Source organism: Cyclopterus lumpus, chromosome 17 (assembly GCF_009769545.1).
Source record: "Cyclopterus lumpus isolate fCycLum1 chromosome 17, fCycLum1.pri, whole genome shotgun sequence".
Classification (NCBI taxonomy): Eukaryota; Metazoa; Chordata; class Actinopteri; order Perciformes; family Cyclopteridae; genus Cyclopterus; species Cyclopterus lumpus.
Genome location: NC_046982.1, coordinates 6,269,031 through 6,287,423, shown reverse-complemented (window position 1 = coordinate 6,287,423; position 18,393 = coordinate 6,269,031). Strand labels below are relative to the sequence as shown.

General features: G+C 45.2%; 3 protein-coding genes across 3 annotated transcripts; 1 reads left to right on the top strand and 2 right to left on the bottom strand.

Moving 5' to 3' along the window:
- Positions 1–123: 123 nt before the first annotated feature.
- LOC117746201 (protein lifeguard 3-like) lies at positions 124–7,409 on the top strand. Its single transcript, XM_034555164.1, has 12 exons — positions 124–446; positions 3,014–3,319; positions 3,613–3,680; positions 3,820–3,884; positions 4,031–4,084; positions 4,185–4,235; positions 4,347–4,386; positions 4,776–4,813; positions 5,004–5,091; positions 5,178–5,273; positions 5,370–5,423; positions 5,515–7,409. The coding sequence occupies exons 2-12, from the start codon at positions 3,019–3,021 to the stop codon at positions 5,662–5,664; spliced, it is 1,005 nt and encodes a 334-aa protein (XP_034411055.1). The 5' UTR covers positions 124–446; positions 3,014–3,018; the 3' UTR covers positions 5,665–7,409.
- A 412-nt stretch (positions 7,410–7,821) lies between these two features.
- si:ch73-71c20.5 (DUF4748 domain-containing protein) lies at positions 7,822–9,831 on the bottom strand. The gene is made up of 3 exons (XM_034555167.1): positions 9,745–9,831; positions 9,263–9,509; positions 7,822–8,754 (listed from the first exon to the last, which is right to left on the bottom strand). The coding sequence occupies exons 1-3, from the start codon at positions 9,785–9,787 to the stop codon at positions 8,583–8,585; spliced, it is 462 nt and encodes a 153-aa protein (XP_034411058.1). The 5' UTR covers positions 9,788–9,831; the 3' UTR covers positions 7,822–8,582.
- A 78-nt stretch (positions 9,832–9,909) lies between these two features.
- Positions 9,910–15,277, bottom strand: mcm6 (minichromosome maintenance complex component 6). Its single transcript, XM_034555156.1, has 18 exons — positions 14,924–15,277; positions 14,628–14,774; positions 14,427–14,537; positions 14,259–14,346; positions 13,975–14,136; positions 13,718–13,883; positions 13,458–13,606; positions 13,150–13,300; positions 12,890–13,031; positions 12,634–12,775; positions 12,423–12,530; positions 12,024–12,179; positions 11,713–11,841; positions 11,433–11,597; positions 11,055–11,184; positions 10,755–10,955; positions 10,515–10,654; positions 9,910–10,417 (listed from the first exon to the last, which is right to left on the bottom strand). Exons 1-18 carry the CDS (start codon positions 15,019–15,021, stop codon positions 10,304–10,306), a joined length of 2,499 nt encoding a protein of 832 aa, XP_034411047.1. The 5' UTR covers positions 15,022–15,277; the 3' UTR covers positions 9,910–10,303.
- Between the last annotated feature and the right edge of the window lie 3,116 nt (positions 15,278–18,393).

Sequence of the window (18,393 nt, the reverse complement as noted above, 5' to 3'; positions counted from 1 at the left end):
AAGTATTTAAGTTAGTGTACATAGTATTTAGTGAACTCCTTTATTCAGTAAAGTGCCTGCTAATATAGAATGAGTCAGCTAAAACCCATCCGGCCTTGTTGCATACACAAGCCGTATTGCGCGCGCACGGACGCACGCACAACGCCCGAACCCGCGCGCGCCTGTATGACGGACTCCTCCGGACTCCACCCTGCTCTCCTCGGTTCCAGCCAGGAAATGTCCCTCGCTGCTGCCTCACATCTGGCTGCTGCTGCTCACCACACGGCGGGAGGACGGACCTGACAACTTCACGTGAAACACGTTTACGGGATCTCTTCGGTGTTTCGGACTAAACACAGAGGGCGTGGCCGACACCGGAAGACCTTTTCAGTTTCCTCATTTTTCACTGTTGGGGACTTAACTTATACGACCAGGCCGTTTTTCTTTCACCTGGCGTCTTGCATTCGGTAAGTTAGAGCTACATGTGTGTGTTAATAGTTGTCGTGGAAACACGACCCTACATTTAGTGTGACCTGTTGCTCGTGGGTGTCGCGTTAGTCTTGTGTTAGTTTCACACAAGCTGTTTCCAACAGGCTGTAACCTGGCCACCTGAAAGGGCTCCTTGTGCGCGGAGGTGGGGTCCTCCGTGTCCAGTGGGTGTAGTCCGTGTGCTCTGGACATGTCACCCTCCGCTCGGTGTTCAGTCAAGGAAACTTCCACTGATAAAGTTGAATTCAGCCTCCGTTTGAACGCATGAATACTACAGACTGCTCTCTGTCTGTAGCCTTGGGTGGGAATATGAAATGTGGGGAACTGACGCTCCACGTTTTCTGTTTGCCTTCACCAATGTGGAGACTGCACACGTCTTGTTTACGTGTTCACAAATATGGTTGTTTGTTTACTGCATTGCCTCCAGGTGCGGCACCAGATAAAGTTACAGATACAGCATTCATACTCACAGGGCCCAGCACTAATTAACTGTCACCATTACACTGAATATATCTGGCTTGATCCACTTAAGTTAACGTGTTGCATTATATTTAGTATATTCACTCTTGTGGAAATAAAAATAATTTAAGTGAAATCATTCATTTTATAAATCAAGCCAAATTTATATTTCACAAGGCATATTTCTGAAAGTGTTGCTTAAGAAGATAATTGTTTCACACCAGGACCCGAGTTTCTTTTAATATGTTGTTGTTGTTTTTAACTTGTATTGCGCTACAATTATTATTGTTGTATTATTGTCTTCTGAACAAATGCAGATTAGCTTAAATAAACTAGATATTTCCATGTAAAGAGTGTACCGACACTTGAACAAATAACTTCCACCTATTTCCCCTCAGGTGTAATGACACATGTCCCGTACAGTGATGGGCATGTTTCCCTTGGTTCATTCATTTTGTTGTCTATCGCCCCATCGACACAAACAAAGATGTCTTTGTAATGCCACAATTTATATTACTGTTATAGGTCTGGGAAACAAACAATAATTTTTTTATTGATTATGGCCAATACAGTAAGATTGGTTGCATTAAAGTAGTCGCTAGTAGACCTTTTATTCATATGAAATCAGTTAAATCTAAACCTTAGACAAAAATGGAAAGGTTGTCAAACCAGGCCCTTCTCTTATTGTGCCGTAAAATATTGTCACGTTGTCCCTAACGACAGGCTTGTCATGGCACGAGTTGCACAAGGCCTCGCTGCCCATGATGTCACTGATGTGCAAAGAGATATTTGAGGAATTGCGTTTAGTGAGGCGACGCAAACAACATGGAGAAGGTGTTGTCAAAGGGTGCACCAGTGACTCAGAAACATGACGAGGATCACTCTGTGTTTATGATGAGGATGAAGTATGAAAATCAAACGTGGGAACTCAACATCAGCCGCCAGCTTGAACTCGTTTCTCGCTCCAACTGGTCCACTGTGACTCCTCCAGGAGAGCTACGCCTTTCCACTCGAACACCTTCAGCTCCACAGTGTCCCACTGACCAAGCGAGTGTTTAGCTCTGTGGTTTCTTCTGTAACTGTCGGACTACAGAATCTCTGAAGCACTTTTTTCCGTTCAGTGTTTTCGGGCCCGTTGCTTGGCGCTCTGTGTGTGTGTGATGTCATGGCAGCATGGGGTGTTAGCCAACTCTTGAATTCCTTCACTGTGCGTGTTTCCCTAAAAAAGCCCCAATGATCAAGCAAGTGAGCAAAAAGGAAACTCCTTAGAAACTATGAAATATGGTGGCTTAGTTATTGTGATTTTGTAGCGAGATAGAGATCATCTGCCACATGTGTAACTCTTAAGAGAAATGTGTTTAAGATCAAAACGATTCATGTTATGAATCTTTGCTAAAACAAAGTATCCCTCTCAAGTACCAGAACTTTCTTTAAATACTCAATGTGGGAACATGGAATAGTTTGGCTATATGTGTGTATATGTGTGTGTTTATTATTAGAGCTTTCCCTCAGAGACGCATGGGGTGGTTCTTGAGCCTGTCGCGAAGCAGAACCACATGTTCACTTGAACCTGACGCAACGATTCAGTGGTCATAGATCAAGGTCACTGTGACCTTACAAAACACGTTTATTTTGGGCCACAACACTGGTATTCAAATGCTAATCTGCTAATGCTAAAAAAAGGGTTGAAATATAGATCTGATGACATTTTGGACAGACTCGGATGTAAACTGCAACTTGACTGGTTGATGGAGGCATAAAACTGCAAAGCAGTATAGTTTATGGCATACTGTGCCTTTCTTAAGACATACAATAACACTTTGTTGTGACGTTCTACGGCAGCTATACGGTGAATTCATTATGACATCTTCACGAAAACAACTGTTTTGGCAGAGTGAACTCATTTTAATTCATAAATATTTTTTGACTTTATTAGAGAAAGGTTTCAGGCCACCGTTGTGCATAATACTGATGCACAGTATCTGTGATAAGATGTTGTTTCTTACTACTCACTCACCCTGTTGTCTGCCTCTGTACAAAGTCAAATGGGCATGAACTGTATTTTCTCCAAATTTCCTCCTCCCAGGCGAAATGTCCAGATCAGACTACCCGCCAATGTATGATGAGTCCCGGGGCCCCCTCTATCCACCCCAGGGTGGGGATTACCCACCACCCCCTCCGTACGGCTTCCCTGGTTTTGGGGGTCCCCAGCCAGGCCAGCCCTCTGCTCCCTACCCCACTGGTTCAAACGCCCATCTATTCCCTGGCCAGCCAGGCGGCCAGTACCAAGGGCAGCCCCAGCCGGGTGGGTATCCAGGGGCGGGCTACCCCAATCCCCCACCCATGCCCCCGATCATGCCGCCCACCATTCCATCGAATGTCCTGAGCTCAGGTAAGACGGGGACTGCGTGAGCATTTCAGTTTGTGTCTTCTAATGAGTTTAGACTTTTATTTCAAACATTTTTTTATTAGAAGAAGAAACCATGAGAAACCAGCCCTGTTGATGCAATAATTAGAGGTTAAAACAACATTTCACTTGAATGCATCACAGCCCTCTACTAATTACATTTACCATTAAAGTTTCATTTGTTTAAAGAAAGAGTTAAACATGTTGGCAAAACATGCCACGTTACCTGTAGCTCTTTGTGTGTCCTTGCTCATATTTCTGCTCTGCCGACCACACAGGGGATGAGTTTGCGGCGAGCGGACAAGAGTGGGACTCTCTGACCATTCGGCATGCCTTCATAAGAAAGGTAACGCAAACCTGTCGCCCAAACCGTAATGGTTTGCCCCCAGTTTGCGTCTGTCGTGTATTTCCATTTACGTTGGAGTCGCAGAGCAGAGGACGAAAAGACGCGGGGTGTAACGGCCCTCTTTCAAATGTGTCTTCAGGTGTACTTGATTTTGGCGGCTCAGCTCCTCGTCACCACAGCCATCGTGGCCGTGTTCACATTTGTGTGAGTATACAGAGTGTTGTGTGTGTGTGTGTGTGTGTGTGTGTGTGTGTGTGTGTGTGTGTGTCTGTGTGTGTGTGTGTGTGTGTGTGTGTGTGCCGGTTTCTATTTGTGCGTCATGCTGTTAACTCTGCCTTTGTTTCTTACAGCCAACCTGTCCGACTTTTCGTACGGCGAAACCCGGCTATCTACTGGGGGTCATTGTAAGTCTCACTCGTTGGTGCCTTTTTTAAGTTGTGTTTTCTAGGGATGGAAAAAACGAAAGCTTGTGAAGACTCATTTATTCCTCCCTGCCTGTTTCAGTGTTGTGTACTTCGTCACCAACATTGTGCTGGTCTGCTGTAAGGGCCCCCGGTGAGTTCCCAGTTTTATAAAGAATATTAGTATATATATATATATATATATATATATATATAATATATTTAAAAGGCCACATTTCAAATTCTAATCTCGCTCTCTTTTTAGGAGGAAGTTCCCATGGAACGTCATTCTGCTGGCCATCTTTGTAAGTTAGATAACTTGAAGTGAACTTGTGAATCAGGAAGTAGAGACCCGTCAGTTTCCTGGACTTGAATCTAAGTCTATTCTCGGGCTAAAACACTCACGGCCTATGCTCGTATTATCTCAATGCTAGAAGTTTGACTTTTGATACGAGATCCCAGCCGTGAGTCACCACACTCGGCTGCATTTGCAAAAAGCCTTTGTTGTGTCAGTGTTATCAGCCCTGTGCACAAAATGGCTCCATGTATTTCTTCATGGAGCAGAGACTGTTAGCTTATAATCAGAGACGTTGTTAGTGATGTAGGTCAGTTCTAGGATTTTATTTTCTGTCAAATTATGGGATGTGTCTGTATTCTTCAATTTGAAAATGACTTTTTCAATTTCTTTTTACAGACCCTGGCTATGTCCTACATGACTGGAACCATTTCCAGGTAAAACAAAGGTGAACAGGTCAACGTGGTGGTGTGTGTGTGTATATATATATGTGTATATATATATATATATATGTATACATACATACATACATACATACATACATACATACATACATACATACATACATACATACATACATACAGTCAGTTCCCCTCACAGTTCACTGTGTGTTCTCTTTGCTTTTAGCTACTATGATACCAAAGCTGTGTTTCTGGCTCTGGGGATCACTGCCGTCGTCTGCATCGCCGTCACCGTCTTCTGCTTCCAGACAAAGGTGGGGTGCTTATCAACTTCAAATAGCCGCAGTGCACGAGCGGTCACGCCTATATTAACTTGGCTGTGTGTGGTTTGTCTCTCGAGGTGGACTTCACCAAGTACCAAGGCCTCTTCTGTGTCCTTGGGATCGTAGTGTTTGTGACCGGCATCATCACAACGATCGTGCTGTCAATCACATACGTGAGTTAAGGCTGACGCGAACAACAAAAGACACGCACTCGTAACGCACCGTTTCTAGTTTCCATCATTGTAATGAACGAATGTTTGTTGTTGCAGATTCCGTGGCTTCACATGCTTTACGCAGCGATCGGGGCCATTGCTTTCACCTTGGTGAGCGTTACACAATTTCACTTTGTACTGTCATTTGTTTTCTCTGCTCTCTTTCACTTGTTGTTCTGAATGTCTCTTGCCTGTCTTGTAGTTCCTGGCGTACCACACACAGCTGCTGATCGGGAACAGGAAGCACTCCATCAGTCCAGAGGAGTATGTGTTCGCAGCGCTCTCCCTCTACGTCGACATCGTCCAGATCTTCCTTTTCCTGCTGCAGATTATCGGGGCTTCGACCAAATGATTGGACCCTATGGTACGCGACCAATTTTGATTCAACATGCGCCTGCAAAACCCATTCCGTGCTTCTTTTTTTGCTTTGTTTTCAGTCAAATTCAGAAATAAGTTATGACATTGTGACGCACTCCGGTGAACATGTTTAAGGGCTGAATTTGAGATTTTGTCTTAGGTTCATCCCATGCACAAAACAAATGCACCTTTGCTACAGCATTAAGCAACTTTTCAGTTGTTTGAAAAGAATATTATTACTTCAATATAATGTACCCGTAGACACTGAAATGCCCGTTGCAATATTTGTTCACTCTTGCTTGACTTAAGTTAAGGCAAACCGTGTATCAACGTTTTTCTCTGCATGTATATTTATACATTATTACACATGAACTGGAGCCCGACTGTATACATTTTGAAGAAATAGGCAAACTGACTCAAATCGAACTCCAATGTGCCAACACAGGGAGGCACCGCCCCCCAAATGTGGTCTGTCTGAAGGTAGAAAATCAGCCTACCGGCACTTCTAAAGCTCTCTATGTACCGTGTTATATATGTTATATGAGTGTATATAAGTATACAAACATCAGGTTTGGATGATTTTTAGGGCCTAAGTCCCTGGGGACCCACCGATGATCCTATAGTTTTTGTAGAGATTATTCCAAAAAATGTTCAGCTCCACAATCAAACCTTTTGGATGCTCAGAGCAAACGCACGCCAGAGTTGGAATGAGAGCCTGTTGGTTGCCGCTCAAGTTTTTGTACATTTAGTGTTTATAAAGTGTTAATTAATGAGCTTTACAGGTGCAGCTACGGGCAGCTTTTTGTTACCTTTGGACAGAACCGGACTAATAGTCTCCCACTCGTCTACCTCTCAGCTGAAAGGGAATATTTCTCAAACTGTTCCTTTTTAATCATATGCAAAAGGAAAAAACAGGCTTTGATGGTAAATACGGATTGAGGCACACAGCAGAAAAGTGTTGAACACGTGATGTTACACAATATGACGTTTGGTATTGATTCTCACACCACCAGTATGGACACTCCAATCCACACTTAGTATCATCAGTGCTGATACATTGATGTGGCCACCCCGGTATACAGCTCGGCACACCTAATAATAATAATGCATTTAATTTATATAGCGCTTTTCATAATACTCAAAGACACTTCACATAATTAAAACATCCTAAAAGCTAAAAATAAATAAATAAGAATAGCTAAAAAAAAAAAAATGACTCCATTCTGCTGCCTCGGCTTCATGCTAACGGACCTGTGCTGCTGGTCTGACGTGTGTTGCTATATAAGTGCTACATCACTACTGTGCCTTCAAAATAATGTTTTTTGAGATTAGAATTTTCACTTTCAGAACTACAGGTTTGTGCCCCACGGGATTTTATAGCATTGCTACGTATCTAGTCAGTTTCTATATTTCATGTGACGGTCGTACATCTCGGGTCAGACACCGAGTGCGAGCCGAGCAGGTTTTCCACACAGTCAATGCCAACGGGTTAAATTATGAGAGTTCCAGCTAAGATGGCTTTGTCCAAAAGCTCCAAAAGGATCAATATATATCATGTTCATATTCATACGTAGTATAGACCCACGTTAAATCCAACACTCGACTCAAAACAACTACGACAGACATTTTTGAATGTGCAGCACGGATGTTGGGCTGTCTATGTAAATGTACATATCAATGAGGAGTTTCCTCTGTTTCGTTGCCTCTTCATATCAAATAAACATTTGTTTTCATGTGCCAGATATGATTTTTCATTCTAAATATACATTTATTTATTTTATTATATTCATAGACGCATCAGAATTGAGGCTCAAGAAACATGTGAGCGTTTTCCACATTTCTTCGTCAACTTGAACACGATATTCTGTGTTTGTTCATGAACAAGACAAACAAACTGAATAAAAGCTCGGCCTCAGGAAGAAATGGAGGTTTTGGTTGGTTGTAACTCAAGCTCAAAATCCTCTTTCAACTCTTCAGCTGCTTCTGTGCACTTCTCTCTTGGCCAGGAGGAAGACATTATATATTAATTATTTGACTTTGTGGGCAACACATTAAGTGTCCATTATCGATGCTGTGTGTAGATAAGTGTATATATAATAAATAACGAGAGTACGGAGGGAGCAAATTGGATTGGAAGCATTTAATTCAAGGGTTGAAATTACTATGATTCTTTTTATTTTTTTCAAAATACTACATGACATGACATTTGTTCAACATACTATACAGTGATTGTTATTGATATTTAGTCAGTGTTTTAATTGAACTGGATGAATTATACATACAATATCCAATATTCCTCCCTCGTTTCAAGTAAAATAAGCTTTTAAAATGTTGAAGTGAATTGTCCTGCACCTTCAAATTCAGTTAAATCAGGTGGTGGGCTCAGATCAGAAGGTTAAGTTACAAGTGATGTCACCCAAAAAAAGGCATTATATTCAAATTTTCTAAAAAGATCAATTTGTCCTTGTTATTTGTTATGTTAAGTTATATACAACCCGTGACTCAAAACAATTAAGGCAGAACATTTTGAATGTGTTTGGAAACCTTTGCCTTTTAATATAAAAAACAAACATTTGCACTTGTGAGTTTTGATGTAGTTGGACCAGTGACGAGTCGTTTATGTATTCACAAATAAATAAAGATACATTTATTCCCTTTATCATATTTATAGACCATCAGCATCACGGCTAATAAACAAGTGATTGTTCTCCAAATTGAAAGTTCAACTTTCCATCTTTGTTCATGAGCAAGAAAAAAACAAAAACAGTTCTGATTAAAGGTTTCAGTCTCAAGCGCGAACCTTTATAGATTTCCTGCTCAAGCTCAAGCTCATAAAGTTGACATCTCTTCTGTAATCAGTCTTTGGGCCTTTAGTTCAGTGGAGTCACCGTTTCGGTGGCGACATTACATCCATCATTGGTCCAGCTTGACATCCTCCGTGCGATGGTGGTAGCGGCTCCCTGCATATTCCCCCTCATTCGACCGACTCATCCTCTGTCGAACCTTCAGCTGCTTTAGTCGGTTCTTGTCCACTTCTCTCTTGGTCAGGAGGAAGCCAATGATACCTGAGGGGAGGCCTATCATCCTGGAGGGGGGGGGGGATTGATTGTTAGATTATATTAGTTTACTTTGTGGTCACCACAAAGTATATGGACATCTCAGACTACAGTGTTCATGTTCTCTCTTCATCGAAGTAATTCAATCATAGTTTTCCCTCTACAGGTGTGCACAGTGTTACATTGAACTTATACACTCAGTTTACAGTAAATTAGGCCCACTGCAGACTGGTGTTACTTCTACTACATTTTAACATATGAGGTACATTATTATTATTATTATTATTATTATATATCATTTAGCTGACGCTTTTATCCAAAGCGACTTACAATAAGTGCATTCAAACTCAGAACAAGAATTAAGAAAGTAACGTTTCTTCAAGAAAGCCAAACTATATTAAGTGCTAATCTGTTTTTATTCAAGGAAACATAACTACAGATGGGGTTTATACAAGTTTTTACCCACTGCGAGTCTACAAATCATGTTTTGGTTATTTTGTGAGACCTAAAGTGGAGCACAGGAATGAAGAGACTCACCAGGCATAGCCGAGCACCACCATGGGGTTCTTCGCCTTTTTCTTGGGGATGTATGCAGGACCCTCCTCCTCCTCCTCCTCCTCTTCCTCCTCGGCTCTCCGGCCGTCTGTGCCGTGCGGCTGGCTGCTCCTCTGTGTTTCTATCCTGGAGCTGCACAGGGCGGCAGCAGGGGAGACGTGAAGCCGCACACGTCGACACACTGCCGGGGTTCGGCACCTCTGCGTCAGGAGCCACCGACAGGGAACACCTGGAAGAAATAAAGGCGTCCGTGTATCTGATATGACTTCCGTCACCTCTGCGGCGAGGTTAATGTGAGGCTCCAGTGTGGTTACACCGGGTATCAACAAGGACATCGCACCCGTGTTGATCAAAATAAACGTCACATGACGTCATTTACACGTTAGCTTATGTTTATTTGTTTAAATAGCATCTTTAGGCTCACTTTTTACAGGACGGGTAACGCTAACGCATTTGTATTTTACCTGCAAGTGCTGTCCTGACTGCCGTCACGTAGGATGCCGCCATGTTTGTTCAATAATGCTCGTCGGGCATGCGCAGTGGCATTTCAATTGGGGTCTGACTGCTGCCACCTAGTGGACAACGTCGATGTGGCGCTTCTCCAGAGCGCAGCAGGAAAACAGCGCCGAGCGGTTTTTGTGTTCATTGTCAACATTTTATTTATCAAACCTTCAACGTTTCGTCATCATTTTACAAAAAGACATACAAGATGACTTGACACCATGGAGGTGCGTAAGGCTCAAAGCAAGCCTCAAATATACAGTGAAGTGTACACAGTTCCCCAAAGCCAGCAAACAGCTGGAGGAAAGAGCAGCATATTTACAAAAGTCAGGTTGAGTAACAGATTAATATTTTGTTTCATCTCCAAGAGCCCCAGAATCTTCTGTACAGTACAAAACAAGTCTAATAACATCTCAAATGTTACCAATAGCTATGCATTACATATAAGCATTCAAAAACAACTGGAACATCAACTTCATTATCGAGGTTTAATAAATCAACAATCGTGGAAGCCCGAGGAGTTTAGTCCTCCAGCGTGTAGTTGGGGTTGACGACCAGAACAACTTCTTCTTCTTCCGTTGTCGCGGGTTCTGAGCCCTTCAGCCCCGTCGGAGACAGCTCGATGAGGATGTGATCCTGGGAGTGGGGGGGGAAGCAGAAAACACGTGGGTCAAGTCACGCCGGCGTAAAATGGCCACCGGTTTGATATCAGCAGTTGCGCTAGTGGACTCACGTAGTGCACCAGCCGGTGGAGGACCTTCTCTATCAGACCCTTCTTGTTGACGAGCTCCTCCTCGGAGTCGATCTCCGACTCGATCTCCTTCAGGTACCAGTTGACCACCGCGCTTTTCTTCAGCTCCTCCTCCTCCTCAGCTGCAACACAAAGACAGAGGGGGTTGAATGTTAGGACCGATTACCGAGAGAAGTCAAAACAAGTACAGAATATTAGAAAACTTTTCTCAGCGACACCCACCTTCCTCGGCACGCCGCAGATGCAGGACCAGCAGGTTGGAGATGCGCCTGTACTCGGGGAAGGACAGGCGCAGGGCCGGTTTGGCCGGGCCGCCAGACTCGGCGTGTCCGTTCACGCCGTCGACAGGTCCGTTAATTCCATTATTGGCTTGCCCGTTAACGCCGTCCACATGGCCGTTCACGCCGTTAGGCACAGCGCTTCCTGCAAAAGGTGGCGTTTTATGTTAGAGAAAACCTGGATCTTATTTCAGTCACGGTACAAACTACAGGCCCAGCATAGGCATGTCATGGGTGTGCGTACCATCCTCCTGCTGCTGCTCCTCATCGTCTTCCAGGTCGTCGTCCTGCTCCAGGTTGATGTCGGGCGTCTCCACTCTGATGATGGACTTGTTCAGTAGACGGAAGGCTTCCTTCACATGTTTGGGCTGCACCTGAAGACACAAAGAGGAACAGCAGCGGTCAACATCCTGTAACATGTAATGTGCGTGGGAGTAGTTACAAAACATTATGTCAAATAATAATATCCCGTTGGCCCAAAGTGTTCGGGGTAAAATAATCCTATTGGGAGCTTCTTACATCATGTGGTTTGAAAATCAGCGTATACGGTCATTTTCACGACATATTTGCAGCTTGCTTTCTGCAAAACTGTCACTTTGCTGAACGGCAGGTCGGTGCCCACCTCGTCACAGCAGTGCATGCGCGCCATGCCCTCCGAGAGGCGGATCATGCTCTCCAGCTGCCGCACCGTTATTCTCCAGGCGGACTTGGTCACGCCCCCGGAGCTGTCGCGCTGGCGGAGGCGCTTGTACTGCTCGACGATGAACTCTTCCGATTCTTTGGAGATCTACAGGCGGATATGCAACGGTTAATTGTGGATCACAGGCGGACACAGCGTAAACGTGATGTGACCACACACACCCATACACATTCTGTGCAGGCTGACACACACACACACACACCTTGGGTTTGAACTGCCTTGCGAAGAGCAGGTATCTGCGGATCTCGTCCAGTGAGTACAGCCTGTCCACGGACTCCTCTCCACGGCAGTGCAGGTCCACGATGCGCCTGGCGATGGCGTAGTCCGTCACCTGGGACACACACACACACACACGCAGCATTAGATCTTATAATACCTGCAGGGAAACTGGATTGTTATTGCATCAGAGCAGAGGGTGCCAGAAGTAAAGGCTTGAAATAAGAACTCAACTTGTGGGACGGGAACATAATGCAGACATGTAAAAAAAAAAATTTTAAAAGGACTGCACTGCACCTCATTACAGTCGTCCACCAGGATGAAGAAGAGGTCGAAGCGGCTCATGATGGGGGCGGTCAGGTTGACGTTCTGCTTCAGACTCTTGCTGCGGTCATAGCGCCCTCCGACGGGGTTGGCTGCAGCCAGGATGGAGGTGCGGGCATTCAGGGTGGCCTGGAGGAGGAGACGGAGGGCAAAAGGTGGGTTACTCTGCTGCAGGTACGGCGTAAAAAAGAAAGTTGGCAGCAGTTTTAGTTGTATTGGACTCGCTCGTGAAATAAATGCCGATGTGTTGTCCTTCGTGTGCACCGATAAGGTTTCTCTTGACCAAATTGCGGTGTAAAAAAAGTAACAACGATTAGGAGACACAACCGTGACGGTGTTGCGTCAACGTTGGGTCGCCGTCGACTGCGCTACCTTGACTCCGGCCTTGGTGATGCTGATGGTCTGCTGCTCCATGGCTTCGTGGATAGCCACCTGGTCCTTGAGGTCCATCTTGTCGAACTCGTCGATGCAGCACACGCCCTGGGAGGGGAAAAACACCATCATTGTATGAAACAAAAAAAGAACACCAACACACCGTGCGTCGTCCCGCCCTCCTCCTCCAACCCCCGTCTGCTCCACTCACGTTGTCGGCCAGCATCAGAGCTCCGGCCTCAATCACAAACTCATTGGACTCCTCGTCTCTGACCACCGCTGCTGTCAGACCTGCAGCGGTGCTGGCCTTGCCGCTGGTGTACACGGCTCTGGGACTGAACTCCTCCACGTGCCTGCACACACACACACACATTTAAATTGCCACTCAGACTGAATGGTCAGTCCTGCATTTGACGGTTCACACTGTCCCAGCAGTTCCTGTTATTCAACGTTGTCGCGTCACGTACTTAAGGAACTGGCTCTTGGCCGTACTGGGGTCTCCGACGACGCAGACGTTGACGTCTCCTCTGAGCGAGATTCCCTCCATGGTCTTCTTGGCAACGCCTCCAAACAGCATCAGCAGGATGCCACGCTTCACCTCGTCATTGCCTGCAAAGCACGGCACCACCCCACCGCCATTTAACTATAGATCCACAGCCTTCAAACCCTTTGACAAGACCTTTCCTGGAAATGGAGAATGTTCAACGGCAGCGGGTGCAGCACTGACCGTGGATGGTGGGGAAGAGGCTGGTGCACAGGTTGTGGTACAAGTTCTTGTCCTGGCTCATCTCGAACACTTTCTCCCACTCCTTCTCGGTCATCTGGCTCTTGATGCTTTCCGCCGTCTGCTCCTCGTCCCGCAGCTCCTTCCCACCAAACTGCAAAAAACCCACACAAAGAAAACCACTTTTGAACGACGGCCATGTTTGAAGCTCCATTTGCTCGTCTGAGAGAGCTGTAGGTGCGATTACTATGGATATGCATTTGTTGTTATATCTGTGTGTATGTGTCTGTCTCTCTCTCTCTCTCTCTTACTCGTGGGTTGGTCGGGGCCACGTTGCAGGCCAGGAAGGCCAGTCTGTAGGAAAGCTCTCGGACTCCCAGAGCCTTCAGTCCTCTCAAACCATCAGCATCAAAGCCCTGAGGACCTCCAGCTATGCGGGTGCTGGTCTCTGCTCGCACACCTGGAGACGGGACGGCCATAAAAATCGTGAGGTGGCGAATAAAAAAACAAAAAACTTTACGACTGTCACTGAGACTTGAAGGCTGAACATGTGTGTTCAAAAAAATCCTACCAGGAGTGCTGAGCTGAGAGACGTCCGGCACGACAATGAGGGTCCCGGTGAAGTCGCAGCGGTCTCCGGCCTGAGCCATCTCCACGGCCTCGGCCCTCAGGACGATCTCCAGGGAGCGCGGGATCGAACCCCGAGGCAGCTCCGCCTGAGTCTCCTGGATACGCACCTAAAAAAGTAAATTAAAAAAACACACAGCGTTAGACTCAAATCATAAACCCCACGTTGTCATCAACATACAGAGCATACACAGCTTGTACCTTCTGGAAGTCGATGAACTTGGACTTGTGCGTGTCGAGGTGGAAGCGGGAGCGGTTGTTGCAGACGGGGTTCCTGCAGATGGTTGGCGGCGAGTATTTGAACTGCTGAGGGACGTCTTTGATCAACGCCTGGCAGTCCATGCACAGGAAGGTGCCGCTCACCTGCGGAGGTCATCGTAAAAAAGACAATTCTATAACATGCGTGATCACAGCTTTCATTTGTACGGGGGCACCTCTGGGTGCTACCACACGGCCACTAAGTATTTGAGTGCGGGGCATCTTACCAGCTCAGGGTGGACAGGGTGCGTCCTCACCACCTGACCGCTGATCCTCACCAGGGTGCCAATACGCATGGATGACAGCTCACGGATCCTAAATCAAAAACATGGTGATGTGTTGCTCATAATGTGAGAAAACACACTAAAACAGCAGCTGACTCCTCGGTGTCTTACTTGTGTCTGGTGGGCAGCTCCTCGAGGGCGACGTAGAACTCTTTGTTGAGGGGGACGTTCCCGTGATCACGAGCAAAGTTGCGCACTGCCCGACAGAGGAAGGGGTACACTCTGAAAACAAAAGCCCAGAATCCTTCACGTTAATCCACAGAGCTGAGACACACCTGTGTTGATGGGGGGGGTCGGTGTTTGTCGGTTCACCTGTAGTACTCCTCCTGGATGGTGGTGGCCAGCTCCTGGTTGAAGCCCTCCAGGTCCGTGAAGCTCACCACCAGGGTGTTCCTCTCGGGCCGGATCAGCTCCTCGGCCTCCCGGACATACTTCACCTCTCCATCCCCGGTCTGGTACCTGCACACGGGCACAGGCAGCGAGGATTTATGAGTACACACATACTACACGTCACGTGACCCTCCATAGTCGCCGATACAGATTACGGAGAGCACTTTGCTCGGCCGACGACGACACAATGTGGTGAAGCATGCTACGGGCAGACTTACTCCTCCAAGAAGGCCTGGAACAACTTCTGGCATTTCTCAGCCAACTCGTCCTTCACCATCTCCCCGGCATGCTCCGCGGTTGCTGTGGCAACGTCCATGCTGAAACAAACGTCGAACTGGAGTAGAAAGCTTCAAATGAGACGTGCCGCTCCACTCGGGACAGATACACACAGCGCGCGACGGTCCCGACAACAGAGCTGCAGTTTCGCGCGGAAAGAGAGACACGTGATCTTTGGCGCGCCGCTTTCGACCAATCGGTGATGAGCTGCAAACCTTCTCCGCCTGGGAGCCAATCAGGGGGGAGTGTGTTCAACCGACGCGGAAGTCCTTCTGCCGCGACACGCTTCCGGCTTCAAGCCAGTTCAGAGGGGGCGGGGGAAAGAAGACACGTTTTAAAACGTCTGTCTGCGGCTGCGCGTTGTCTTTGTATGCTGCTCGGTATTGCAGAGTGAATTATCAATAACAACCCATATTGTCAGATAGCTTTTTCTCTATCCCCAATAATACATTTCTTAGTAATATACTCCTCCTCATATGCAGCACAACTATCATCATACTAGCTGATGGAGAGAATAATAAACGAGTGTTATTGCTAACACAGGAGTTAATATCAATGCTATTTTATAAACATCCTGAATGTGACTATGACATTTATTAATAACTGTAACATCAGTATGCGTGATAGCCACACATATAATGTCGTGTAAGTTCCTCGCTGTGACCACTGGAGGGCAGTGAACACTCATTATTCTAAATTCACTCAACAGGCAACTCAAAGAAGAAACATTATCAATGTATACATATGTGTAAATATCTTTAGTTCCACCAAGAAATGTTTACTATTATTTTATCACAGTGACTACTAGAGCGCAATAAACATTTCCTGACATGCATATGTCCATCAAACTAACCTTCAGAGCAGAAATGAAAACAACTCTGTAATATCATGTAGATCTTGATATACATGATTATTTAATCAATATCAAAGATGTGTTGTCATTAATTGAATGCAGTGTTGTAATTCCTAACTAATATATATGTGTGTGTGTGTGTGTGTGTGTGTGTGTGTGTGTGTGTGTGTGTGTGTGTGTGTGTGTGTGAGGAGCATATAAACACTTACTGGGATATACCCATAGACTGTAATACACAAGAACCACTGAGCATGTAGTGTGGTGACTTGTGGTTTTAAGTACACACACGTTATCTGATTGTGAAATATAAACTATTTGTTTATTATAAAGGGCTGCATGTGCATGCACTATTATATTCATGAAGAAAGTAGTTAACTTATTTCTTTTCAGTGGCAACTGAGCAAATTCAATCCGCTGAAAGCCATGAGATACTGTCAAAAGCTCTTCAAGAAAGTGGACCTTGAATTAAGTTGTTTGTTGTTGTCAAGCTGTCATTTGTCTGCCTGGGATGTCCATGTCTTTACATGTGCATAAACAGTTACTAAATGCCTTATAACACACTGTACTAATTTGTTTGTGTGTATTTGTTCACATTTCATTGAAGAGAATTATAGCTACATTACACGGTGTATCAGTCATTCTCTATCTGCTTGTGGATGCATCACAAGAGGAGTTATGATTGTTTGCAAGCGCATAGATGAACACTTAAAAATGTACGCACGTCATTTATTCAGTGCTTAGCAGTCATCCAAACTCACACAAAAAAAGTCTGCAGTCAGTGTTTGCAGGGTTCACGGCTCAGGAGCATCTGTGACCAACGGACATTGTTTTCTAAACTCATTAATGTCTATTTCTGCTCCCACATCATTCTCACGCCTCCACCTGCTGGGCTCAACGCAAACACTCCCGGCAGGCTATTGGTTTCACCTGTCACATTGTATTAATCCACCAGGAACAAGGCAGGAAGTTGTTGCAGGCCATTTGGATGCAACCCAGTCTTTCTCTGCCTCTTTATTTCTCCTTTTGTCTTGACCTCTGGTTTTCCCACGATTGTTCAACAGCAGGAAACTCAGCTTGTCTGAATATGAGGGAACCTGACCATCTGCACACACACACACACACACACACACACACACACACACACACACAACCCCTAACGATCTCACGCATGCATCACAAGAGCATCAGTGCCATCAAGGTTTGTGAAAAGTAGATCTATAAGCTGATTATAAAATACCCTCAAAAATGTATTTGAGGTCAAATGTATTGCTGACAAGTTTAGTGTAAAAACTGGTATAGAACCAGTAGTGCTGCTACTAGTAATGCACACATCCAGACACACATACACACACTTGTAACCGGTAAGTATAGATCAAAACCATTAGTAGTTTTGTGGTGAAATCACAGCAGTCACGAACGCCTTGGTGGTGTCAGGTTTGTGGCAATAGCAGGTGGAAAACTAAACGATGGGAACAAGCAGCTCCAAGAGCAGCAGGATACGAGAGAAGAGGGCAGATATGGTTTTAATAAAGGAGTCGTTTCCTGGCGAAAATGTGTTCACATGGTCATGGTCATTTTCATTGTTTTGGTGGCGAACACTGGACTTGAAATGAGACATTGATTGAGGTTTGAGCGCATGCTTCAAGTTCATGGCTGCTCCACATATATCCACACTGGGAGAAGAGAGAGGCTTGTAAAGCCTTTTGTACACAGACTCCCATATTTAGAATCATGCAGCAGTTGTGCTAACACACACACACACACACACACACAAAAGTCAGTAAGTGAAGCATGTGTTTGACTTGTGAATAGTGGTACAGGCTGAGCATTACCAGTGAGGATACACGTGTACTCATCATCCTTGTAGTACTCATGAAATGTCTTTGGTTCACTGCACAAACATGCTACCGGGCTAATGTAAAATGAGCTGTAACATCCTGATTTTCTTCTCCTTTCGTTTTTTTTCTTCAGAAAAGACTGCGAAGTCACATGACTGTCTCTGCAGATTTAACCAACTTGGATGATGTGTGGTTGGCACCTCTCTGAAAGGAGGGCTGAAAAGGAGTCCACGTGCTAATAGGGAGAGTCTAAAGGTGTGCAAGCAGCTCTGTGTTGCTTTCTATTAGTGAGGACAAGATTGTGAACATACATATCAGAGTCCATATGGTTACAGATGCACGCTTGTCACGCACATCACCGTGGTCATTCGTGACGTCCTTCCAGTGTCTGTCATGACACATGTTGTAAAACTAATTAATTCCCGAGCAGCTCTCTGTGTCGGCGGCGCAGAGCCGCTCGGGTGTTTGATTGTTTAAGCTGCTTGTTTTTCCTAAAATGAGCTGCAGGAAGTCTTTCCTGTTTTGCACACGCTATGAATAGAAGAGAATTGTGTCTTTTTCTGTGTGTGTGTGTGTGTGTGTGTGTGTGTGTGTGTGTACATGTGTGTGAATTAGAAAGACACAAGGCAAAATAGATGAAGAACTAATAGGTACGCTTATTGACTGTGAAGGGAATTATTCCAAACACATTTGATATATATATATATATATATATATATAT